The sequence below is a fragment of the Bombus bifarius genome, unplaced genomic scaffold, assembly GCF_011952205.1.
Source record: "Bombus bifarius isolate JDL3187 unplaced genomic scaffold, Bbif_JDL3187 scf7180000010271, whole genome shotgun sequence".
Classification (NCBI taxonomy): Eukaryota; Metazoa; Arthropoda; class Insecta; order Hymenoptera; family Apidae; genus Bombus; species Bombus bifarius.
Window position 1 is genome coordinate 4,089,331 of NW_022885586.1, and position 25,767 is coordinate 4,115,097.

At 38.0% G+C, this 25,767-nt stretch overlaps 3 protein-coding genes across 5 annotated transcripts; 1 reads left to right on the forward strand and 2 right to left on the reverse strand.

Moving 5' to 3' along the window:
• Positions 1-365: 365 nt before the first annotated feature.
• On the reverse strand, positions 366-13,769 carry LOC117216394 (6-phosphofructo-2-kinase/fructose-2,6-bisphosphatase 1-like). Of its 3 annotated transcripts, none has more exons than XM_033463075.1 (6): positions 12,543-13,769; positions 7,473-7,634; positions 6,214-6,383; positions 4,249-4,632; positions 3,495-3,764; positions 366-2,336 (listed from the first exon to the last, which is right to left on the reverse strand). In XM_033463075.1, the coding sequence occupies exons 1-6, from the start codon at positions 12,760-12,762 to the stop codon at positions 1,908-1,910; spliced, it is 1,635 nt and encodes a 544-aa protein (XP_033318966.1). In that variant the 5' UTR covers positions 12,763-13,769; the 3' UTR covers positions 366-1,907. The 3 variants fall into 3 exon arrangements, with proteins under 3 accessions (XP_033318966.1, XP_033318968.1, XP_033318967.1); XM_033463077.1 differs by lacking the exon at positions 12,543-13,769 and adding an exon at positions 8,283-8,443; XM_033463076.1 differs by lacking the exon at positions 7,473-7,634.
• A 2,375-nt stretch (positions 13,770-16,144) lies between these two features.
• On the forward strand, positions 16,145-16,906 carry LOC117216398 (immediate early response 3-interacting protein 1). The gene is made up of 3 exons (XM_033463081.1): positions 16,145-16,347; positions 16,549-16,650; positions 16,725-16,906. Exons 1-3 carry the CDS (start codon positions 16,257-16,259, stop codon positions 16,778-16,780), a joined length of 249 nt encoding a protein of 82 aa, XP_033318972.1. The 5' UTR covers positions 16,145-16,256; the 3' UTR covers positions 16,781-16,906.
• Positions 16,907-22,486: 5,580 nt separating this feature from the next.
• On the reverse strand, positions 22,487-25,118 carry LOC117216396 (pro-resilin-like). The gene is made up of 2 exons (XM_033463078.1): positions 24,800-25,118; positions 22,487-24,231 (listed from the first exon to the last, which is right to left on the reverse strand). Exons 1-2 carry the CDS (start codon positions 24,815-24,817, stop codon positions 23,737-23,739), a joined length of 513 nt encoding a protein of 170 aa, XP_033318969.1. The 5' UTR covers positions 24,818-25,118; the 3' UTR covers positions 22,487-23,736.
• Between the last annotated feature and the right edge of the window lie 649 nt (positions 25,119-25,767).

Here is a 25,767-nt window from a genome sequence, read left to right on the forward strand (position 1 = left end):
ATAACCACTTTTTATCTAGTCAAACTTATTCAAAGCTGTACCTGTTTCTATTGAATCATTCTAGTCATACACACGAGTCATCGAATGTTAATTGCGGAAGTTATGTTAGGGAAATCACGATGTGAATTATCTTCATATATTAACTATATGTACCCGTAAATGTATTTGCATTATACATTAACTGGTATTTAATTATGCTAAAACTGATTATCGCATAGATGATAATTTACGATGAGTCATACGAAGATTGATCGAGGAATGTAGAGGTACCACGATATTTTGTAAAAAACGTTTATTCGTAATATACAATTAAAAAACAAACAAACAAAGGAGTTTAAAAGGTATTAATACGACTTAACATTTAGAACGCTCTATAATTTTTTATTTCGACGCCCGCATAGCAAAAGAGAAATGAAAGAACGCCAGAATGTTCAGCAATGAATGGACTAGATAACTTGTGCCATTTGTTACGCGCGAATCAAAGACAAATAATTGCTTGCTTGACTTGTATAGAAAATTAATTTGCTCTCTGTCGTACTTAATTCATCTCAGAATAAATTAATTTCGTAAGGCTTATTTATTTTTTATTCTATTCACATTTTGCGAATCCTCGAACTTGTCTTAGATAAATAGATTGCTCGAAGATTTCCACGTGATGCCTAATAAAATATTATGCACATTTATGCGGTCTACGAGATAGAATCTAACCCTAAGTGAAACGTAACAGTGTATCGACGGAAGAAGGCGCCATTCGATATCGATTCTTCTCTTTCTTAATCTCTGTTGATCTGAACCTCTGTTGATTATTTCTCGCGCTTTCCTTCGTAGAGAAAAATACTTTGCTCGAATGCTACTTTGACATTTCTTAAACGAGAGCGTAGCACAGTGTATCGCTGATTCTGTGCTTAAAAATATACATTTATCGTTCGAACACTCATACACACTCGAAAAATACAATATTCGTTATTTCCTTGTTAACAATGATATCAGGTCCGTTTTATAGTCAAACTTTATATAACGCTACGGTACAGTATCCTTCAATTGTACTTTACAGTAATAAAAATCCTAATATCGTCCAAATCTCAAGGCTTATGATCGTTGTGCTAGGAACTAAGCAAACGAAAATACATAAATCTAAAATTCTATCACCTATAAATAGTACAATACTAAAAAGGCTGTCTTTCGTATGTTCGTTGTATATATTATGTCAATATTTTGAAATAGAATTTAATACGAGAGACATGTTTCGCAAGATTGCCTGTCTTTCTGCGTTTCACAATGTACAATTAAGATATTTGTTGCGATAGTCGTCTGTGACATATTACAGCTAATATAACATTTGACTTGTATGTGATTATTAAAATTAAACTGCTTAAACATAACGTATAGAGGGCTCCAGCAGCAGGATACTAAATTATTGCCAATGGGAACAGAATCAACGAGGAAAAACGCGACAATCGGAGTACATCCCGCGAAGGTAACGGAACTCGACGATAAACAAGTCAAAGTTGAAACGACCAAAGTTTCTCAGGATTTATGAGAAAACGAAAATTTCAGAAATAAATTTCTAGCCTCGATAACAATTATTCGATCCTACATGTTGTTTCTTTCACGCGATCTATCCAATCTATTTATCGAAAAATATATTCTGAATTGACTCCAATATCATCATCTTCCGTCTCATCGAATCTGTAATTCTTAAAGATATCTTAAAGCGATCTACTTATACTTATATACATACTAAAAATATATTCAATCCATCACTTGCATGATATTTCAAATCTTCATCCCCTGCCTGAATTCAAAAGCAAAAATATTCCAAGAAGACATCACTGCTGAAAGCTCCAGGGGTTACAAACAAACAGACATCGAATTTTCGACATGATCGTGGATCCCCGAGCGGTTTCTCAGTGTTGTTGCACGAGAGTGGGTCCGCTGCCAAGATTTCGCCAAGGATCTGGTATGTCGAAATGTGCTGGGACTGTGAGCAGAGCATCGTCCGCGGTTCTGTCCGCGCTGCAATTATTCGGCTTCACGCGAGTCGTGTTCACGCACTCGATGGGTAGCTTGAAGAAGTCCACCTTGTAATTGTAACCCTGGCTGCTGACTCGGATGATGGTATGCAGTGGCACCTCAGCGTAAGGCACCTCTTCCGGTTTTTTATCTGTGAAGAAGCCGATGATGCAGCGCAGAATAGCTTGATGAGACACGACCAAGATGTTGTTGGATCTCTGTAATTCAGCAATAACCGGTTCCACGCGGTGCATGGCGTCGATGTAGCTTTCTCCCCATGGATAACGATAGCGCAGCTTATCTTGATCGCGCCATGCAAATTCCTACGCAGAAGCATTGGTTTAGAGATATAGAAGGTATATACGCTATCTATGTGCTATACACTAAAGTATATAGTTTTGCTTGTAAGTCATGGAATAGTTCGTACATCGAGGTCCGTAAAGCATTAAAACCTAGCTTATGCAAAGTCAGGGACAATGGCTAGTTTTAAACATAAACTTTAATAAAGTAGACCTGCGATATAATATTCAAATCATGGTATGATTTAAGTTTCATTATAATACACGGTTAATAAGTACACGTCAACTTTGTATTGTAATTATAATATTCATTTATGCGTATTCTAAAACTTCGTCCAGATTAGTCAGACTGATTGAATTCTATCTGGCAACGTGAAACATTTTGATCATCGTGAATGTGCTATTTACTTGACTGGGATATTTCTTTAAACTCCAAAGTCAACACTCATTAGTCAAGCAAATATTTCGTGGACGTAAGTGAATAAATTTGCATACAACTGAGTTTTAATCAGTTACAGGCTGTTAACGCAGACGTTAAGTCACTCGATACTTTTCCCCAGTGGCCAAGTATTCAATGCCTGGGTCATCCGCAAAGTTTATATTATTATTCACTTTCCAAGTTACGATTGAAAGTTGTTCGCTTAGAGCAGTAAATTGACAAACCTAATAGATAATAAATATTTCATATCTAGGATCACAAACTTATATAAATACAAATTATAACTGCAATAACTAATCGACCACTGGGGAAATTTTTATCAAATATCAATCTTAATGTGTCAATTATAGTACAATGTTTCTAACATAATACTGATATGATTAGATTAGTTCAAAAAGCTTATACTTTATATCCTAAAACTTACAATGATAACTGTTACAGCTATCTATCATTTACTACACAAATAAATTAAAGCTCTTAGAGCTAGGGACTGATAAATCCAACCGAGTGAAGGCTCGTTTAAATACGGCCAGAAGTTTAGGCAAGTAGCGAGTGAAGCCGAATTTACACGTTTTTCGATTAATCATCCGTAGTAATTCTTCAAAGTATAAATTATCTTCACTCGCTATTTCGCTAATCTACTGGCCGTGTCTGAGTAATCCTTTGGTCAACAACACTTGAAACGGAATTCAATGCAAGCAGTGACGAAATTTCGAGGAAGAAAGTATTTGATTTGAAATTACCTGCGGATAATGTTCCTGCATCTCTTCATAAGACAGACCCTCACAGATACCGGCGTGGAGTTCGTTGAGTGCTGCCACGTGTTCTTGGGGCGCTTCCACGCCACGAGCAGTCGCGATAGTCCTTCGAAGGCGACTAGTTAGCACGCGCAGGTCGGGAATACGCATAGCGTTGAACTTGGTGGCCAACGCTTGTGCATATCTCTCGCCACGTGCGCTTAAAACTGCGTCACCACCAACCTTACCCAATACGTTGTACTCGCTTTCGCCGTGCTGTAATCAAGAGAGAGAGAGAGAGCTTTAGTTTTACCAAATCGTAGAATATTCTGGTTACGTTCAAGAAGAGAGGCGTAGTAATGATAAGATTACAATCAGATGAAAAGAAATTACTTTGGAACCAAACCCTGATAAGATAACAAGATTTTAGAAATACAATATGTATGTTTTTACGTATACATATACGTATGTTTTTAAAACACGTTGTATGTAAACAATTGAGGGCTCGTCATGCCAAATGACGTGCTCAGTTATGTACGTTAATCTTTTCAATAATTGCAAGCGCCACGACCTGGCTCAATTGTCCTTGACTCAGCTCGTAATCTAAGAACAAACACGTTTCTTCATTATCGTTATCATTATCACTTGTCGAAAAATTCTTTTAATTAAGACTAAAGACGCTAAGACTGGGCTTCTAGGATTAGAACATCTGAGATGGGGATTAAACGATGACAAATGTGAAATTTGATGGATTACCAACCCGAGAGAAATAAAGAGTATGCGGCTCAACAGTGACGCTTCCAAGATATCCAAGGACATTTGTCTCCACGTGGCCTGACACATTGCAGGACTCGATGTCCATGCTGCCGGTGTCGATACGGATTCGTGGATACGTCTTCTCATCCATTGGCTCGTAAGATCGAATGTAATGAGCTATCTTCAATCGTAGATCTTCTTCGGCTGTTATTGAATCCATGCCAACATAGTCAGCGCTGTACCGCAATATCTCCTTGTAATTTCGCTCCAGTACAACCGGATCGTTGCAAACGCACTCGATGAAGAGGACGCGATAACCGAGCTGCCCGGAGAAATAGTCAAAGACCTCGGCGCGCTGCGCTCGCATCACCAGCGTGGCGTCCAGAATCTTTAAACAGGAAAACTCTTTGCAACTAACTGTGACGACTCGCAAACTCAAATTTCAGTATATTTCTTCCTACGCGTTTTATTTAAATAGACATTAGACTATATCGATTTTCAGTTATCTTTCTTTGTATTGTATATTTGGAGAGATTGCTGCAACAAGGAGGTAGCTTTCCAATAATTTGTGTAAACCAGCAGAATGCAAGTTAAAATTAACCAAAACTATATCATATTTTGACACGCGCTATAAATTCATGATCTAAACTAATATTTGTATTATTTAAACACATTTGAATATAAAACCTATACCTATGTTTTTCTCTTCCAATAAATGCAACTTAAATACTGAAAGCGTCTTCATGTTGCTGCAAGTCCTTCGTCAAAATTAATTATCGCTTTATTCAATTAAGAACACCGGCCATAAATATTAGGGCACATATTGATATTTAATATGAATGGAGTGCTTTTCGTTTCTAGTTATTTCGTTATAAATCTGTTATTTCATTCGCGTCATATGTACCTTATAATGTAAGATATAGCAGATAAAGAAAAGTGTCAAAGTGTTCCAATCGATGCTTATAACGTGTAGATGTCCTAATAATTATGACGAGTAACCTATATATGAATTTACATGTTCGTTTCTCTTATTGTTAACTTATATATCAAGACCACACAGGAAGAATACGATAAATTAGAATAAATAGGAATATTTCAATATGTTATAATTTGGAGAGAAAGATGCACCGTTAATTCCAGAATTAAATAATTAGTTTCCTATAATATCTGAGATGCGTTTCCACATAGTTTCCACAAAATTTACTGAAGACACGTTTTACCGTTGTAGTCTTCATATAGAAAGCGTGTCATATTTGTTCGATTCTCGACTATTTCTAAAGCGTATAATATCAAGAAAATAACGAGCCGATCTTAAGCTACTTTCAACACCATGAACTATCGCGGTTTCTATCATGGAACGTTGGTACATGTTGTTAAAAATATTAAGCCAGGTAAAACTCGTACGACGAGATTCGGTTCGGTCGGAGAAAGGTAGACCGGCTTGACTAGCCTCGGGTTAATCGCATCGTCCACCGTTAGCGCGATCTATGTATAAATACGACCCTTGATCGTTCTAATATTCTAATCTATTCTTGCAGCCTCGGTTACATAATAACAAAAAAAACACGTTTCTTCTTCCGGTCGGATTCTTTAAATGTGCAACGATTAAAATTCTTTCTTAATTCTGTTCTATTATTTTCGATCAAATGCAATCCCACGTGCTTCCATTCGTTTCGACATTGAATCTTTCTCAACTTTTTTTCGATTATTTTCAATCAAGTATAACCGAGCGTATTCTCGTTCTCGTGTTGATACCGGATCTTTCTCAACTATTTTCAATTATTTTCAATCAAATACAATCGCGTGTGTTGTTGTTCTCGATTCGATACTGAAATCTCTTGAACTTTCGCGATTATTTTCGATCGAATGCAACGGCACGCGTTCTCGTTTCGATATTGAATTTATCTCCAGATTCTATTCAATTTCACATCTTTACTAAACGTTTGTCATGCGTCTAATTGATGCTTACAGCTACGGAATTCCCGCCTGCGAGCCATGTAGCGCACTCGTGCATCGCGTCTCGTTGGGCCAGAGCTCTCAACGCTGCGTTCGTCGTATGATCTGGAAGAAACAGCTCGTGCGATACGGCCTCTCCATATGGTTCCAGTCTTTTCCTGCGGTAGTCGCTAACCCTCATCACTAAAGTAATAATTAAATGTAATTCATTAGTTGTTGGAAGGATCTAAGAGAGGTTAAATAATTGGATATTTTTTGATTTAGGTTCGTATCGTTAAATGGAAACAATATAATAGTACGGCGTAAAATGCAGTGAGCTAAACTACCCTTCTTTGTCAATGTCTCATTTGTCATTTTGAAGCATTCGAGAAAATTGAAATTACATTACTTTTCCTGTGATTCTCGTTTTTCATCGATTCAATTCGCGAAACATTCAGTCATTATTTAACGCGTTAAATGCCATGGGGGTCACCGGTGACCGGCACTCAACTTGGACGTGGCGTCGTGGAGGTCACCGGTGACCGGCACTCAACTTGGACGTGGCGTTGTCGAGGTCACCGGTGACCGGCGTCCCAAGATTAGCAGCAACACATAATTTGAATAATTACTTTTTATTAACAATTAATTATAACTATTTATCAATAGTTATAAATGTTTTATTATTACCATCGTTACTACAATGGTGTGACGAAATTAATGCAGTATAAAACATATAAAGATAGTCTTATTTATACATGAAATATAGGTAGGTCCCGGGACGTAATAACATAGAACAATTATTTAGCATTTCACAAAGAAACAATATGAGATGATGTTTTTTTCGACCATGTTATATAGTCTCCATCTTGTATACGTATATGCGTATGTAGAGAATATATCTATCTGTAGTATTTTATAGACTACTTTTAAACTAGAAAGTGCACAATGTAATACATTACAAAATAGAAATTAAAATTTGAAGCGCCGTAAATTTTGATTTACGTAACAAGTCTGTTGAGCGTATGTAATAGATCCTCTTAATGACCGTGTTGAAAACAAAAATGGGAAAAATGAAAAACTAACGAATTAATGATCAGACACGTAACTTGTACACATAATATAACCGCGAAATAGGAAGTTAAAAATGAAAAAAAAGAAAAGGAACACAGATAATTGATGGTCGAGTGGAAATAATATTACGAAACCGCTTATTTAAGATGACTAATATGATTTAATGAACAGGTTTCGTCTTCAAGCGTAGCAATCGGCAGTAAACAAAGCAGAATTCCCAACCTTTAGTGGATTCACCGTTCCAGTTGAGTCTGCGCGAAAGGCATTGTGCCACTTGGCTTTTTCCACGACCTGGTAAACCGCACATCGCGATTACAACCCCTGAAAATTTTCGGGGAGACTTCATTATCCCCGACGTCCTTACTGTGATTTTATCCTTGGGTTCTGAAAGCAAGAGAATATACTCGTGTAATTAATTGCATTTTCATTTGCCTGATGTGTAGACGCATGGCCATTGATAAACCTCAAGGAGACAAAGCATTGTGCAACAAAAACGCAAGTATAAATGTACAGATGATGAACAAATTTAACAACGCCAATACGCGATTACAATAGAAGTCAGATATTTTCTAAGGCATTTCATTGTAGCATCCGGTTATTTTTATCTGTATAATAATATAATAATAACGATCAATTTTAGAAGATGCACCCAAACGACTATGATAGATTTGACTCGGTGCCAAGCTAGTTTTTTAAGCCAGCCAACAGTCGAATGATCGTTAACAATGTGAACGTATGTGACGTAATTCGATAGAAAATCGAACAATGTGATTGTATAGTAGTAAGAATGAAATTAGTAAGAAAATTATCGTTTCCCTCCGACGCATCTTCGATTCACAAAAGAACTCTTTCTCGCGCGCTATAAACAAGATGTTTTAAATTTTTGTTTTGTTTTCGTCGAACGAAATATTTAGATTTCTACGAAACAATGAACGTAAAAGTGAAAATAAAAGATTCGAAAAGATTCGTTTTTACCCGCACATTTAGATTAAACTCTTTTTCACTATTGATCGATGGAAGAATAATCCTTACCGATCACACACATGTTCTTTACAATATACCGTTAACAACACTGTTCGACCATCAACTAATGACGAATCAATAATAACGAATGCGTTTCAGTGGCACAACCGGCTAGACAAACTCGCGAGCTTCAGAGTGCGAATTTCAACTGAGTACTGATGCCTTCCTATTGGGTTCCACGTTAAAAACCGAGCGTTCGTGAACTTTATATTTAGAATTCTCTCCTCATGCACGAGAGCTTTTGGCTGCACTTTTGCGACTGTCGTTTCTTTCGCGGTATTAATCTCAACAACAAACTTCGTTTTTTGTTTGGTCGATATTCTGACTCATTCTATTCTCATTTTTGGAATACGGACATTCATGCGAAATATTTGTTTCACTCGCTGAATATAGCAATTTTATAATTCATATATTTATCTGTATTTATATTAGTTGAAAAGTTCGTAGTGAAGTTCAAAGAAAATGTATTTTCATCGAATTGACATTCTATCGAATGTAAAATACAATATTGTTTCATATAAATTAAATTTATGAAATCCCTATAAAAAATATAAATTAACCCCTTCCAATTTTATCGCAGTCGATTACAGAGCATATCAATTCTCAGAAATGTTGCGAACTTTTCAAACAGCTTAATATTTTTATATATATTTTATATAATTGTGTAATTATTTGGATTTTTCTATATTTCTCAGAATCGTATAAATAACCGCGATCTACGTATTTGATTGCTATATTTTCCAAAACTCTATATGTCATGTGATAATTTATATAATATATCGTGTAATCGTTCGTAATCGATATGTAATCGTACGCAAGATATTGCGGTGTATAGAATGAAAGTTCAAAGCAGGATTAAAGTTCAAGTACGAAAATACGTACGACGACCTGTCTGCAACGTTATAATTAACTCGTTATTTACAATATAAAAAATTCAAATGGAGTAAGAATTATCGAATTATCTGGGTTCACGAAATTCGACATGGCGATAGAAATATGCGTTATCGCGTGTTGTTTCAAATCGACATGTTCTCGAACGTAATAATCGAAGTTCGAAAAGCGATAAAGGTCATTACATTTGGACTAATTTAACGAATCTCCAAGTGGATTTTTTACCATAAGCAGAAGCACGTACGCCACGAAACGATTTCGTAATTCGCGATATCTGTCTTCATTTTTATTTGCGTGTCTGTTTTTCTCGACTTAACGCGTGTCAACAAAATAATTACGAATTAGGCCCCTTGATCCGTGGATAAAAGAACTTCGATGCACGTTTATAGATTATACAAGTGATTCGCACGTTTCGCTTTGAAAAATAAAACGTATTGAAAACGGAAGTTTTTCAACTCAAACAATCGGATGATATACCGATGTATGTATATTGTTTTATAATTCGAAGTGCAGCTTCGAGTGTCGTCTTTACCAAGCTGTTACACGCGATACACGGATCAATACCGATCATTCGCGTATACCGAACGATGTACTATCACCTATCGAGAATCCCCATGAAACCAGCTTTAACAGTTGGTACGTTGACCTGAAACGTGTCGTCATTCGATTCATTATTCAAGCGTTGGATTGTAACAACGCACGTGCTCTCGCCACGCTACGGCTACCAAGGTATGCGTGAATACTAAATTATTCCATGGAATATCGTGTCGATAATATTTATTTATCTACGAACAAATGGCAATGAAATTTGTGTCGACAGAATACAGTAATTAATTATGAAATTAAGTTTCTCGTCTCGTCGTTACGTCTTCGCGAAGATGGATCACGGCCATTTCCATACGCTTTCATGCGCAGGATAAGAACAAGGTCAGTGGCAGAAAATCGATAATCGGTCTTGTGGAGAAAACCACTTTCGTTGCATCGGAACAGCGTTGCAACGTCGGCTACCACTACATCGCATTTCACCAAATTTCCCTCCAGTATTTCGGTAAAAGGAAAAAGAAAAATTGAATTGGCAGCTACTTGAACTAGATAAAACAAGGTAATTTCTGGAACTCATCGTACTCGAAAACTCTTGTCAGAATTATACGATAGAGAGGAGCTTAAATTAAATTATTGAAGCTTTATAAAATTCGAAAGCACTTGAGTTTGATAAGATGAGATACTCGTGGGACCTGGTACGATCGTTTAGTTACTGAGATATAGAAAAAAGAAACGAAACCTTTGATAAGAAACCACCGTGCTCCGAGATAAGGAGCATTTGCGTCAACTGAGTGTAGAACGTATTACGATATAAGATACAACTCTCTCACAGCTGACAACAGCTACTATTTTCTCACTCTATATTTATATTCTGTGCGTATCTACAAGGACAATACAAATAATTGGTGTGTGTTGATGGTAATGCACGTGTAACGACTACATGCACGGCTGATCACGAAAGTAGCAGTTGAAAGAAACACAAGAGACACACCCTCCATCGTGGAGTTTTCTGTCTTATTGGCGTACTTAACTTGTACGGTGTGCAATGTGCACATTGCCGTTTCACGAGCTAAGATAATATCCCTCATGGGATATCCTTGAAGAAATTTTACCTTTCGCTTCTCTCGTTTTTTCCTCTCCCTCTTCCTCTGTCTCATTAAATTCTTTCACGGTTTATCGAGAGGTAAACATTGGAACGCGTGACGAATTCTTACCAGCAATATCCACGTTGTCAAAAAAACATCGTTGTCTCAAATGATTCTATGTTTAAGTTCAATTAAATAACGATATTAATAGCGCGTTTTAGAATATATCAGTGAAGTTTCTATGTGGTACGATGCCGATTGCCGATTTAAAAATATCAGACACGTGTCAATATTCAAAGATCGAGGATACCTGGAAGGTTTAATTTATCTCATCGAGAATTTTGTTGTGCTTAATTTATGTTACCACAAATAGCAATAAGATGAATTTGTCATACGATATTTCGACGTCCTTCGGTGACTGGTACTGAATAATCTCTATTCATTCGCGAATAACAGCTTTTGTGTTCGAGGCCACGTTTAGAAGAAACGTGGACCACGCAATTCCTTCTCCAGTGTTGATTAACCCCTTATCTTCTAATATTCAGACACACTTGTGAATACAGAGACTTTAATTGTAAATGAAAGGAATGCAAAAAGAACCCAATGCGAAGTTCCCATAATTGAATCTTTTAATCGCGGATAGCTAATTATGTATAGTTATAAAAAAAAAGTAGCAACGCAGGAGGTTGAGAAACGATTTTCCCCTGCGACGAGATTACGATAATCGCAGAGATCATGATAATCCATGTCATTACCATAATTTTCTCGTTTACATCTCTGACTCCTGCTGACCTTCGTGATCTTTTCTGCTTTTGCGAACTGTGTGACTGTACCCGTCGCGTTTTTCATTGACACGCAATTTATCGTCGTTAAAAGAAAACCGGGGACAACCTTAGGCGACAGAAACGCCTCTTTGAAAGGCGCACGTTAATTGGTCCGACTGGACTGATGATAAATGGAAAAGGACAAAATATTTTTTATCAATGCATACTAACTTTTTAGACGACAGACCTCCGTTATTAGAAGCCGTAAACTTACCTCTCGCGATAAATTTATCTCTCAGATAGCGTGACAAGTGCAAATCTATGTACAGATTCTCCGTTTTTATGCTGTGAATCTTTCTTTGTTTATTGTTTTCATTTTCCATGCGAGTTCAATGAAAACAACAAGTTTATCAATTTTAAGTTATTTGTTACGCGTTGAATTTTCGTTCGTCGCACGCGTTTCGAACACACGACACGGATATCTATTTAAATCGCGTTTTATTTATAGTCACCACTCCGATTACGAGTGGCGATCACAGATTCGTGAAACCGTGGCCTGGTTTCGTGGGAATTTCGGTGCAATAGCTAAAGATCTGTCTGACACGAATCGAGAAATTCAAAGAGAACGAGCGAAAAAGCGTAATACGTTTCAATGAGAAAAACAAACGATGAAAAAAGCCATTATTTCATCCGGTATTCCCGCAGGTGGTATTTTTTAATTTCGTTTGCATATTGCATTTCCGTGCAACTTTTTACGATGACTGTTGCATTGCATAACGCACAGTAATCCGATGCTTTCGTTTTCGATAGATAAGAAATAAATAACGTTCCCCATCGAATGTTTCGCAACCTGATTACCGATTGAATTGCTATTCAATAACATCGTTACCTATCGAATATATCGAACATGGTGTGATTGTACGAGTAAATAATATCAATTAGATGAAACTCATATTACTAGTGTTCCATTTATTTAATCGTTTTACCTTGGCGCTGTTCCTCGACGCTTGGTGCCATCGTATCAGCGCACGATGAAGTCTCCTTTTGTATAGTCGACGTATTGGTTGCGTTCACCGTTTGTGTTATGATCGGTTTGTCGGTTTCTTCTTGGAAAAAGCCGGCTTGCAGTGCAAGTTTCCTCACGGCCAGACAGTAACCCAGAATCGGTGCCGCCAACAGGTCGAGACAGGCGGCAACCCAGGGCATAACACGACGATAAACTATTTAAATTGGGGTCTTTGATTTCCCTTCAGGAAAACACAAGCCAACAGGTAGACCAGTTGAGAAATCGATAATTACAGGAAGAGAATGAAAGCGATCCTGGTAACGCTTTTGCTTGAAATATCCAGCAAACAAGAGCCCTCTATTCGTATAAAATACTCGGAAACAGTGGTCTATTGCTAGTCTCCTTTTTACCCGTTTTGTTGGCCAATCTTCGGCTAGAGTTCTTCCGAAAAATGATCGCTGCTTGTGTGCCGTATTATGGACAACAAGTCCTCCCTCATTCCAATTTGCTTGATCCTCACCTCTGGAGCCAGTTTGCGTGCTTCTTTGCCTATGCTCGAAGAAAAGCCCAGTTCTCCGATTTTGTCCTCTTCTTTGGTTAAATCTTCTTTTACCCTCGATTTACTTGATTGTTTGATCGTCGACGATCTATCTATCACGTTACGATGTACCTTTATAAATATTGTCGGTACAAACGTTGTCCGACTCTGCGCACGCGCTGCCACAAGTATATGCTAGTAGTTTACATAGTCACGGTGCTGCCTCACCGTTTTCCAGCACACCGGTGTTCCCTTCTCGACGCCACTTCAACTCTGCTTTAGTTATGTATATTTATATGTAAGGTATTCCTTACCCTTTTTGGCTCCTTTTCTCTCCCTTTACCGCCCACGACAACGTGGTTTCACTCGGACAATCTGTAGAGTCGCCTCTGCAGAATCAGTTCTCGTACAACCGGTTTGCCAGATTAATTTTATCCACCAAAGACCTTCGAATATAACTGTCGACTCTCTATTGTCTGTTTCTAATCTCTGCGTTTGTTGATGTTTTGTTCACTGTATGTTGCGTGCAAATCCGCCTAACGTTCTGTAACTGTGGATGCACGAAAGTGTTTAAAAGTCAAAGTGAAAACGAAGTAGAAATGTGTTGTTGTGAAGTGAAAACAGCTGTCTGTAGTCAGATCGAGGAGGTACTAGCGACTGGTGTTCCTTCATTTGCTGCAGCTTTTAGCAACATCGACCCGGACCTGGTAGGCGCCCTCTGTTGAAACTGGCCAATCAACGATACGCTCACCCCACTACTAGTATACAGCAATTGTGTTGGGAACACGTCGAATGTATTTACGTTTGAGGACAAAACGTTGATATTTACTGGGCCACTGCAACCTTAGACAATGCGACTTTTTACATAATAATTTACAAATCTGCGTGAAAATATCAACAGCGGGCATGGAGGAATTTGGTAGAATTTTTATTATATAACGATCGTACAATGTCTCAACTATAATTTCGACAGACGCGAGCTACGTTCCACCAAATTTGAATCGCCGTTATAGTGCTTTTTAGGTAGGTTTATTTTGGTCGATTAACTATAATCGCTTTACTTAGACATTATTATAGACGTTACTTAGACATTATTATAGATGTTACTTAGACATTATTATAGACGTTACTTAGGCATTGCATTATAGAAACGAGTCTAATTTGGACCATTAACGTATTAATTCTTGAAACGATGACAACATAGAATTTCGTTCTTAAGAGTTCAATTGTACGAGCCTTCAGTTCACTCGAACTGATACCAGAATCATTCTTTCGTCTCGTTCCATCATTGGACCTCATGCCTCATAAATTGTTACCGTAACGTGTCACGTAATTCCTAATTGCATGGCTTAAGCATTTTACTCTTGCTTCCTGGGTAACAGTTTCGACGTCACCCAAGTATTATTTATTGCAGGCAATAGATTAGATAATACGCGATTCGGACTGAAAACAAGATTGCAATAACAAATGATAATTATTTAAAATCTACTTGGATGAAAAGTTGCAAGCTTTGAATATCATTTCTTTTGCAATTATGCGACGATTAAAATAATATTTTCTTTGATTGGTATCTAACGTTCACGAATCGACCTTCCTATTTTTCTTCGTCTGTTAACGGACCAAAGTCCACGTTTGTTTCTTCTATTTCTCCGATGATATTTAGCGAACACGAGCGGTCAGACTCGTGTACTTCACATTCAGCGTCATTTAATTCAGTCGGTGAATGGTAACGCGTTATTACCCTGTGAAATTGCAGTAGGTACAATCTAATACGGCATAAATTATGGAAATAGTTCGCACACTGATGTGGATTTGAATCATAAGATTTCTTGGAATTGATTCTATAAGTTTGATTATAATGTAGTTTATTGCTGCGTCTAGTTTTTTGAAAAATATACATTTTTATGTGACAGAAGATCTGTAACCATACGATTTGCGTAATTACTAGGGAAATGAATCAGAGTACCTTGTGATTTATATAGAAAGCTAAAATTAAGGTAATCGTTATCGTTGTATATGAAAAATATTATTATCTGTTAGGGGATGATGAATGACTTGAACGAATTCGTGGAAGATCTAAATTAGTCGAGGAAACATTGGCTTTGGAACAATTTTTCTATATTGTCCTGTTGCTAAATAAGACGTACATTGTATACGTTGGAAACTTTTCCTGAAATTAATGATAGTTTTGTCTGAAACTTTTTTTAATCCTAGCATAATGCAATATTTTCTACAGTTGCATAAATGTGACATTTGGAACACGTGATTCACACGTACTTTCCGCCGACGCGAGTTTAGTCTGTGTTGCAATTTTTTGCAGTAATACAACACTTGTTCGAGGCTGCGAGTTAGCATAGCTTTTGCTGAATACTTATCGTCTACAAACAAGAAAAATTTTTGCACACGTCAAATACGTTCGTGACTTTCATCACGATATGGAAGATTCCGACTTTTCTTTGCATACGCAAAACGATATCAGAATATTAAAATCCACGAATTTCCTTACACGTGATAAACGTGTGCCTCGAACGCCGCATGATAAAATGATGATAGAGGTCATGAACGATCGAGGGTAGCATGAAATGAACTCTAAGTTCTATAACTAAATCGGCACACATGAATTGTTAACGTAACTCAATTGAGAAGAGAGCGTCGAATCGTCTAGAAACACTCGTACTCCTGTTCCAAAAGCGTTAGTGCCAAGAAGGTGCGCTTTGTCGTTCAATTATTATAAATAGAATAATGCTCCTAACCATCCGTTGTATTATCGCGTTGTTAAGTTACTTGTAAAGTCTACCGATTCTTTCGAGTATCGTTTTAAGGCTCTTAGTTTACATATCGTACTATTTCTGCAAGCATTTGTAAAACGTTATCGATGAAATCCAAGATTATCTTATTTTTGGAATCTTGAGCGATGTTTAAGTCTCGAGATTACTCTAAATGTATTTTGACATAGTAGAAATAAATTTTAATTCAAATTTCCCGCATAACGCCATCGTTTTAATTGCTAGTTTCCAGCGGAACATAGAAGATGGCAGGACGGTTCCTAATCGATACAAATTGATTGGTTGATGCGTATGAAGCTGTTTTACCTTTCCCTACACTCGTGGCGCTGCGTGATATTCTCAATGTTATCATTCATCATATCGATATAATATGGCGTTTACACTTTGGACACTTTTTGAAGCGACTATGTTGTGTTTGAATGCGATCTGCGTTTTGAACGAAGAAAGATTTCTTGCAAAAGGTACACAATATCGTCATATTTTTGTTTGTATTATTCTTTTATACTGAACTTTTTCCCTGCATAGAAATGAAGAATTTGTAGGTTATGTTATCTATTGTATTTACATATATCGTATGTATGATAAATATATAAATCATATGTATATGTTTTTACTTGTATATTGGAATATATTATTTAGTTTTTGTTTAAACATTGTTACAGTTGGTTGGGCGTCGTGGCAAAATGTTCAAGGCTTCGGAGAACCTCCTACAGCAAAGTCACAAATTTTAAACCTTATTAGGTCCATACGAACGGTGGCACGAAGTAATTACAAACAAAATATTTTAATTCGTTTGATAATTAACTTAAATTTAACACAAATATGTTGTTTGTTGCAGTTCCATTGATATTCCTAAATATCGTAACAATAATTGTGAAACTGGTGCTTGGGTGAAAGAAACGATTGATGGTGTAAATAAAAGGACAATGAGCTGTGAAAAGTGATGTACATAAACGCAAAATTACATTCTTTTATTTTTACCTTTGTATAGAAGAGTAAAGTATTTTTTATTATATCATGTTTCGGCGTATTTTTGTACTGCAAGTATTTTAAAAGATAGCAGTATTTATACATGTTGTTTCTATCTACATCACTTCTTATTTATTTTTATATTATTTTGTAAACTTCAATTGTTTAATTATGTTGGATATATTTTACATATTTTCCAATCACCGTAGTGAAGACAAAAAAATTCCTTATACAATAATGCGGTAATACACAACAAACCTTTTATCATATCAAAATACATATATTTCCATATATACTTAAATATTTATCTAAAATATCATTCAATTTTTCGAACTTTTTAGAATATTTCTTTCCACGTTACCCAGCAGTTCCTGTTCCATCTGCACTAAACATCTGCTTTTTCCTACACTAAACAGCATCTACTTACTTCATTTTGCCAATGGGTACAAATAAACTTGAAACAACCGTCGAATTTCATATTACAACATCAACTCTATAAAAGGAAGTTTGTCATGCACCTTCAACATGTAACTGTAAGTTGCAATTTAGTTCCATTTCTTTTTATCGACGCCAACAATTGAAAATCTCATAGTTCGTTAGGAGAATCGTCAAAGAATTGAATATTTTTTTACTTTTATTTTATTTCGAAATTCTATTTACTCAAGACATGTGTTTGGAACTTGTTTCATTTTCTTAATTAGTCATTTACATTTTATTTCTGAAAGTACGGGGAAATTTCATGGTGAAGAGATGCAACTATGGCGAACTTCCGCTACAGGACATCTCTTTCCGTTAAGTGTCTTCGAATGTACTCTCTCACGGGTAATTTAAATCATAAATCAACAGACGAACGTACTGTAAATTATGTTCGACTTGGTGTGAGATGTAAGTAGTAGGACAGGATGCTTATGCCTGTTTGTCTTCGTATTTTCATAGACGACGTGATGACGCACGCGGGAAGCCAATGATTTTCTCGTAACTTTCTCCCCTTCTTCGTTTTCTCGGGCTGGAAGTAACATATATACATACGCATCTCCGTGCAGTCAATAAACAAGTGTCATGTCGACTTTGCATTCTGTCATTAGCTATCAATAACTCAATTTTTGTCACATTTCAGCAACGTTCAACAAATTTCCTAATTTCTTAACTTCTTATTGCTAACTTTAAAATCTTTCGTTTCTTATTTCTATCTTTAAAGGATCAATTTATTTTCCTCGAGTTATACCTTGAAATATAGATACATATCTTACGTCTAAAATAGACTCACTAAACACGGAAAATCGCCACTGAAACGCACATTTGTTTACGTCCGCTTAATCATATATTCAAAACGATAAATAGAATGATTTAACTATTTCAATTTCCTCCGTTAGATTTAATTTATAGTGTCCATTAATCTTGGACGCCTTCGTGGTCGATTCGAACGGAAATCGTGAGGCAATATAACGACTGGATCACTTCTGGCTGATCTCCTTCACCGTAATAGTCATAGAAGTGATAAACACGTTTGTGCAATCGAATCCCTGCGATTTACACAATTTCTGAGCACGTATGGGTCCATCAAAATTGCACCGCTTTTTTCTCTCGTGCAAGTTCCACAGTTGCAAGTGCAACCTGCATTCCTTGGACTCTTTCGTGTAATGCTTGTTCAAGTTACATAACCGACCCTCATCAGAGAATCTCTCTTTCCTTCTTTTTTAATTTTTTCTTACGAATGGCTGAAGCTGCTCGATTAGCTGCGCCGATCCACGGCAGTGCCTATTCCATTTTTCGCAGAATACAAACCTGTTGCGTAACCTTTCCGACTTTGTACGCGCACGTGCATGCTGAACAACGCGGAATGTATATGTGTGTTCACAAGATACCAGAAATCATTAGAACCGCTAAAGATATAATTTGAAGAAAAGAGGAAGAGGAAAGAGATATTCGTGGAACTTTCTTGACATTCTGGCGAATGAATTGCTCCGTTCTTCTTTGTTTTTCTTTTCAAAATCTGTGAGAGAATGTTGTGCAAGTTTGTTATCTATCGACCACGGTTGTTTATGCAAACTCATCCACATGTTTATCAACGCAATTCAATAAATAGACTTGAATAAAAAAGTAGAGATTTGCTTCGCTTATCAAATACTATATTATGATTACTGTATTTTAGATATTTTCTATATTTATCTATTGTTACGTCCGATGACCCAGAATCCATCCCTCGACCAATTTGCTATGCAAATATAATTAACTGGATCGCAATAATCCTAAGGAATTGTTATAAAACTAAACATTTATATTTTACCGTTAGGGCCCTTAATTGTTATAAAATATATACAAGTCGATACATTCCTTATGCTAATTGCTCCATTAGGTAAAAATGGGAAGGTCTCACTCAGAAGGGCAGGAAACACTCAGCAATAGTTTTCCTCTGCGACAGTGTCACGTAAACGTAGGGGTTGGTTGATGAAATAAAAATAGCTGAGTCGTAACACAACTATTGTCTTTATTTCACAGCATAGGTTTACACAGATCGGAGAGATGTTCACTGTTCGATGGTTTTGTCTATTTTCCTCAGGTGTTCTCGTCTCATTACGGAGGAAAGCTCGGTGTGGGTGCGCCCTTTTTAATTAACAACGCGGATTCGCTGTTCGCACCTTCCATTAGGAAAAGTGAGGGTAACGATCCACGATGCCAGTTGGTTATGGTCATTCTTTCAAAAGGATGATTGGAAAGTAATTCTGTTATATTTTATGATTTTTATCGTTTGTAATACACTGTTATTTTTTCAGTTTTTTCATCGGTGTAAAAATTTAATTAACGCATTAAAATTAATTAACGTCTCTGTCTAAGAAAAATGGCAGTATTTTAAAAAATATCACAAGAAAAATCGAGTTACATGCAACGGATGAAAGCAACGGAAAGTGTCGATACAATTGTCGGTAGTAGTATTGTTACCAGGTCCCATAATTATAGAAGGCGACGTATCTTGCTTTAAGAAGCTCGTTAAAAAACGCATCCGTTGTCGCGTTAATGAAGACATCAGCCATATGTTGGGCAATCGGCATTAGGCTCAAAAGCTTGTGGCGCAGAAACAGGATTAGCGAAAGTAAAGCAGACAGGGCCATTGTAAACGCGCACATTTTACGAGCCGGCTGCTCGACAAATCTTCTTCCCATAATTGGCCGAGCAGATCGCATTGTGCGTCATCGTGCCCGCGTTTTTCTCTTCTTTCACACGCTGCGACTTCTCCGGATCTGATAGATCGTCCGATTACGTGTTTCTCGTGGAAAAAAGTTCGTTATGAGCTTCGAGACTGAAAAAGTTGAAAAAGGAATTCGAATTCTACGTTGTTTAAAATTGTTGTATTAAAATTATCGGGAATTATTATCGTATTAAATCCTAATCTTACATTATTTAGAATTGACATATACATTTTCAATATTAAATTACTTGGAATATTTTTATCATTTCAATGCGAAGACAAAGAGCTTTTTATGTTCGCGTTAAAGTATTCATTTCTTTTAGAAAAGTACATGTAAAGGAGATTAGATATTGGTTTATTGGATGAAAATCTCCGTGCGATTGGCTTTTTAAAAGAATCCTTTTTGGGACATGGAATTCCACTTTGTAATTTCATCCAGAACTGGAGCACGGATGGACCTCATTGCGTGAGCGTTTTTCCTCCTTTCGCACGGCTTCTGCCTGGCAGGCACGTTTATGGATTATGTACGGCTCTTACAAAATTCCACAGAGAGTCTCACAGTTCCTCTTCTCTCCTTTCCCCTTTCTCGACCTCGCCATCCCTGGCGAAGAGTCGCGGCACTTTCCCTGCTGGACGTCGTACATACGTAAGTCCTTTTAAAATGGCCGAATCAGAATTGACATTCCGATTTTCTCGTTGTTCATAGAAATAACACTTTCTCAATCGCTACTATTCCTTTGTTAATTCCAAGGACTAGAACGATATTTGTATATACATGAAAAATAGTACTCGATAAATTTCGTCATTTGTTTAGCTATTTCATATTTTTCCTTTGAACAATCAGATGAATATAGAAGATGATAGTTTCACAGTGTATAAAGAAGTTGTTTGGTAGTGTTTGAGCAACGAAGAACATCCTATGAAAGGCTCCTAGCCTTTTCACGCAATATCTCCTCCACGTTTTTACTATTAACGCCTTCCGCTCTCTCGATAGTATTTTTTTTTTTTTTTTTATTGTCCACGATATCTCGCCGACATCAAATATTTATTTTTCTTCTGTAATGTGTTACACGCTCTCTTGCGCAAAATCAGCCCGATAAAACACAACGACGTTACCAGGAATACGGAGAAATATCCAGCTTGATGATTTAATTTAGCTGTAGTATAGCGTTCGCGACTTATTCTTCATCACGGCGTGTTTAATTGCACCAGGCTCGCATTGTGTCCGAGACGCTGGCTGATTACTTAATTCTAGCACACGTTACACAATTTCTAATTACCCGAGCCGCGGAACTCCTGGTGATCCTAAATCGAAATTGTTTCGAAAGCCACAAGAATTTCCTATTTCGTGAGAATTTCTATATTATCGATTTAATCACATCGCTTTCAAACAGTGCAATAAGATCATCATAAAAGACAGACATTCCCATTGAACATTATGGATTTCATAAGGCAGGCACATCAGCTCTTCTAATGGAGGAAATTCTAGCGCTTGACTTCAATAAATCTGTTACGTGTACCGATTGCACAAACAACGAAATCTAAACACGCGTAAGCGATTTCACGAGGCGTATCGCGGCGTATTGCTTAGCGTCTAAACGTTTCCATTGGTTACGGACTTACGTACGTCGAATCACAGTTGAAAAATTTCCTGTAAATTTCTGATAACACGGAATACTATCTCGTCGAATTGATTTATAAAATTCAAATGACGTTAATAGTAGAAATCTTCTGATCGGTTATTATTTGCTTCTCAAAAATACACTATCCGAGATAAAATTGAAACCTCGAGACAAAATTTCTGTCAACACAAGATACTATTTCGTCGAATCGTCTGTAAAATTCTAATGACGTTCGTTAGAAATCTTCTGATCGATTATTATTTGCTTCTCGAAAGTACGACATTATTCGGTAATAATTCAAAATCAAGAGTACACAACATGCGCACGTAGTAGAGTCTCGCTCACGTTGAAGCGAGTAGAATAGCGAAGTGAAGCTACTTTCGAATCCCTGACCGGTGTCCAGGCTTCTTCGATCCGCTTTACGAGCATCTGTTAAACGCAGCTCGTGAGAATTTACGTCATGTCCAAGCTGGAGAAGCCCGTGAGCCCAGAGGCGGTCTGCGAACGAACCATCGCAGTCGGTTCTGATCGGTACAGTGAAAGGAGAAAGGCGTCTGTTGAACGAGAAGAAAAAAAATTGGTCGTCTTTAAAGGAGGAGGAATATTCACGTAGCTGCGAGCGAACGCCCAGAGGTCACGAATGGCATGGGACCTAGAGTAAGAACTTGGTGGTTGTAATTGAGGAAGAGACCAAATCGATAAGGAAAAGAGAAATTAAGGACAAGGAAGAGGAACAGCAAAGGATGGAAAAGCGACCAAAGAGTCGTCGTTGGTGAAAAGACACGTCGAAATAGAACACAGGCGGCTGTTTCAACGGTGGCGACGTTTTTTTTTATTTTTTTCTACAAAAAAGCCTTTATACAAGTATAAAAAAAGATGCGTAGTTAAGGAATAGCGTTTAAGACATATAAAAAATATAATGTATTTGTGTTGTGTTTCTTGTATGTACGTATGTATTTCGTGTCAGCGTTCGCTCCGTTCCTCGAACTCATTTTTATCTTTTATTCCTCGTTTTTCATTACTTTTTTCTTTTTTCTTTTTAGATAAGTTGTTCGATCTTCCTTGAAGTAACTGTTAGACCAGGTTCGATGATGTACGCGTTCAGTTCCTCCTCGTACTGTCGGATGACGCAGCGAACGCTGTGGAAAGCGTGTGTAAATTGTATTTACAAGGCGCGTTCTCGCGCCGATCACGGCTTCGACTTCGGCTCCGGCTCCACGGCTATGCCATCTCGAAGTCATAACGAATGTAACTTACGTTGAATCTCCTATGAGATCGTTCTCGATAACGATTTGTTTCTTTTCGTGTTTTCGACTCGTATGTTTCTATCACTGGTTACGATTTTGGATCCCTCGTGGATCCGACCGCGACGACGACGATTTTGGTACGATAAGAAGATTGACACCTCGTCGACGCTCAGATCGTTAGATCTATGTGGCCGGTTCGTTCGAACGTTCAAGTTCACTCCTCGAACCCTGACCCGTTGAAGCGACGACCTTTTATTCTCCAACGAGCCAGTAGCCAGGAGCTTCTGTTATCTTTTAGTACGTACGCCCGCGATTCCTCGGAGGATCGTGGCCCGTTGAAACGACGACGATTTGATTTCAACGAAACAGGAGCCTCTGGAATCCCTGCTCGATGTTAGCTTATACGTACACCTTTGATTTCATCCTCGTCCTTTACCCCTGAGAATCCTGATTCGTCGAACGACGACGACCCTCGTGCTTTGAAAATAGCACCATCTTTCTATTTTCTATTATAGTATTCTTTTCAACGATCCGTCCATTTTACGACGACCTTCCGAGCGGACTTTAGAAGAGGATAGGTTTCGCTTGAAAGAAATTCCTCTGTCCGGTTATAGAAACCTGGATTGTCCTGTGTTTTACTATCGATTAATCTATTTTTGGTTTTTCTCGATTCAACCTTAACCTTCGTTTCTCTCGTTCGTTAGGAGTTTCAGCTCGGAAGATAGTCGCGGTGGTCGACTGGTGTCTTCACTCGCTCTCACTCTTTCTCTCCCTCTCTTGCTCTCCCATCATCCAATCTGTAGTTTAATCTGATGTATGACCGTTTTAGTACGGTGCACCGTAGCTACCGCTTGGCCTGCTTGGTACTCCGTAGCTTCCGCTTGGTCCGCTTGGATAGCCACCAGACCCATGGGTCACTTGGTTGAACTGTGCCACTTGGATGGCCTGCCTGATTCCTTCGAGATCGATGCCTACAACGCGTGTCTGGTAACTTGGTACACCGTAGGACGAGCTTGGTACACCGTATTGACTGGATGGAGCGCCATAGCTCGAGCTAGGGGCGTAACCACCACCACCACCTATGAATCCACTGCTCTGTTCTTCCCTCAGCAAAATCTGACGGATTTGTTCGAGCAACGCGCCATCGACGGATGCTCCCTCGCTGGTTTGGTAGCCGGTTGATACAGCGGTGTATCCACCACCGCCACCACCGCCACCACCTATGGAGTAACCACCCCCTCCGGATGGCCTGCTGTAGCTGTAGCCGGACGAGATCGGTGGTTCAGCCAGGGCGAACCCTGCTAGACCGACTATCATACACTGGAAAAACGAAAGACATCAACCACGTTAGTGTCTGTTGTATTCAAGATTATCATTCTGAAATTATTATCATTATAAGATATAGAAAGCAGTTAGAAGCGCGATACCTTCGAGAAAGTGCTGTTTGAAAGAGGAGATTCGGATGTACAAAGTTCAATCAACCATAGGGAAAAAGAAGACGCGAAATCGCCACGATCGTTGAAGCGTAGTTGAAGTTAAATAGAAATCACACGACCGAGAGGGAAAGCGGGAGTGCAAGATATCGTTAACAGGGAAACTCGATAAATACATGCATCGAAGTAACCGAATAGATAGAAGGTAATCCCAGCGGAACATAACGGAGTTTCCGGTTCGAAAATCGATACAGGGACACAAAGTTTTAACAAGAATCGGGGACACGAATCACTTTTCAAATATCCCGTGGATCTCACTTTTTTAAAAAGATGTCTACACTTTGTCCATGCACACTCGCATTCGCTCTCTCTCTCTCTCTCTCTCTCTTTCCTTCTTTCTCTCTTTCGTTTGATTCAATTTAAGAATAATGTTTAAAAGATTTCAGCGTGCTTACCGCGATCAGAGGATTCATGTCGGCTTCTGCGATGCCGCTCTGTTCTGTGACTCTGAGCAAGGTAGACCAGGGTCCTTTATACCCCACGAGAAGCAGGGGGATACTTGAAGCCCCCACAAAGAAGAAGAGACGGGGGCCTCTCAAGTGAGAGTAATTCAGCTGTGAGACGATTCTCTCCTCCCCTCTCCCTCCATGCCTCTCCTCTGTCCTTTCGATTGTGTTTGTTTCTCTCTTTCTCCGGTGGACGTTACACCTAACCACGTCCTCGTTGCCCGTCCATCCACAATCCCTCGACCCTCTGCCCTCAGAAATAACCGATTTTGGACGATCCTCGTGTTGCAAAATGTCTCTCTCTCTCTCGCTCTGTCTTTCTTTCTCTCTTTTTCTCTCTCTGGCATCCACACGGCCAACGGGCCTCAAGTTGCGTCCTAGACCTAGACTCTTGGTACACACTTGAGACATCGAGCCTTTGGATGATTTCACAAATGTAGGTTTCGAGCCGATCGTATGGCGATGCTCGATCTTGGTCCGGGTTTCTTTTACAATTACATGGCGCAATAACGCTTCGAAGAAATTTAACGAACAGGTGTTCGATAATTTTACGCTCCACTTCGCCATTTTTTGGTTTTTCTTCTGTAAGAGATCTAAAAGACTGCAATGTATTTTTTAAATTGGAATAAGAATATCTTTTCGAATGGATGTAATATCTGAAAATTACAGATTACTTGAATATTTATCAAGATACGAACATAGATATAGGATATTTATTTATTTATATTGGAATCAGAATATTTCTCAAATAAGTGAAGTGTAAATTCTATATGATTGGAATAATTGTTTAAATATAAGCGCAGATATGGAATATCGATTTATTCAGACCAGAATTGGAATATTTTTTAAATGTATAAAGCGTCTACAAATTCATTGCGAAAAGATTGCGAAGAAGTGCGATGTCGCCAACGTTCTGG

What these genes read in the sequence shown, in the direction of transcription:
- LOC117216394 (XM_033463075.1), bottom strand. Translation starts at nt 12,762, where the DNA reads ATGCCCTGGGTTGCCGCCTGTCTCGACCTGTTGGCGGCACCGATTCTG. An exon ending in GAACGGTGAATCCACTAAAG is followed by an intron (nt 6,384 to 7,472) that starts GTTGGGAATTCT and finishes TTATTACTTTAG; the next exon opens with TGATGAGGGTTAGCGACTAC. An exon ending in CAGGCGGGAATTCCGTAGCT is followed by an intron (nt 4,633 to 6,213) that starts GTAAGCATCAAT and finishes TCCTGTTTAAAG; the next exon opens with ATTCTGGACGCCACGCTGGT.
- LOC117216398 (XM_033463081.1), top strand. Translation starts at nt 16,257, where the DNA reads ATGGCGTTTACACTTTGGACACTTTTTGAAGCGACTATGTTGTGTTTG. An exon ending in AGAAAGATTTCTTGCAAAAG is followed by an intron (nt 16,348 to 16,548) that starts GTACACAATATC and finishes ACATTGTTACAG; the next exon opens with TTGGTTGGGCGTCGTGGCAA. An exon ending in CATACGAACGGTGGCACGAA is followed by an intron (nt 16,651 to 16,724) that starts GTAATTACAAAC and finishes TGTTTGTTGCAG; the next exon opens with TTCCATTGATATTCCTAAAT.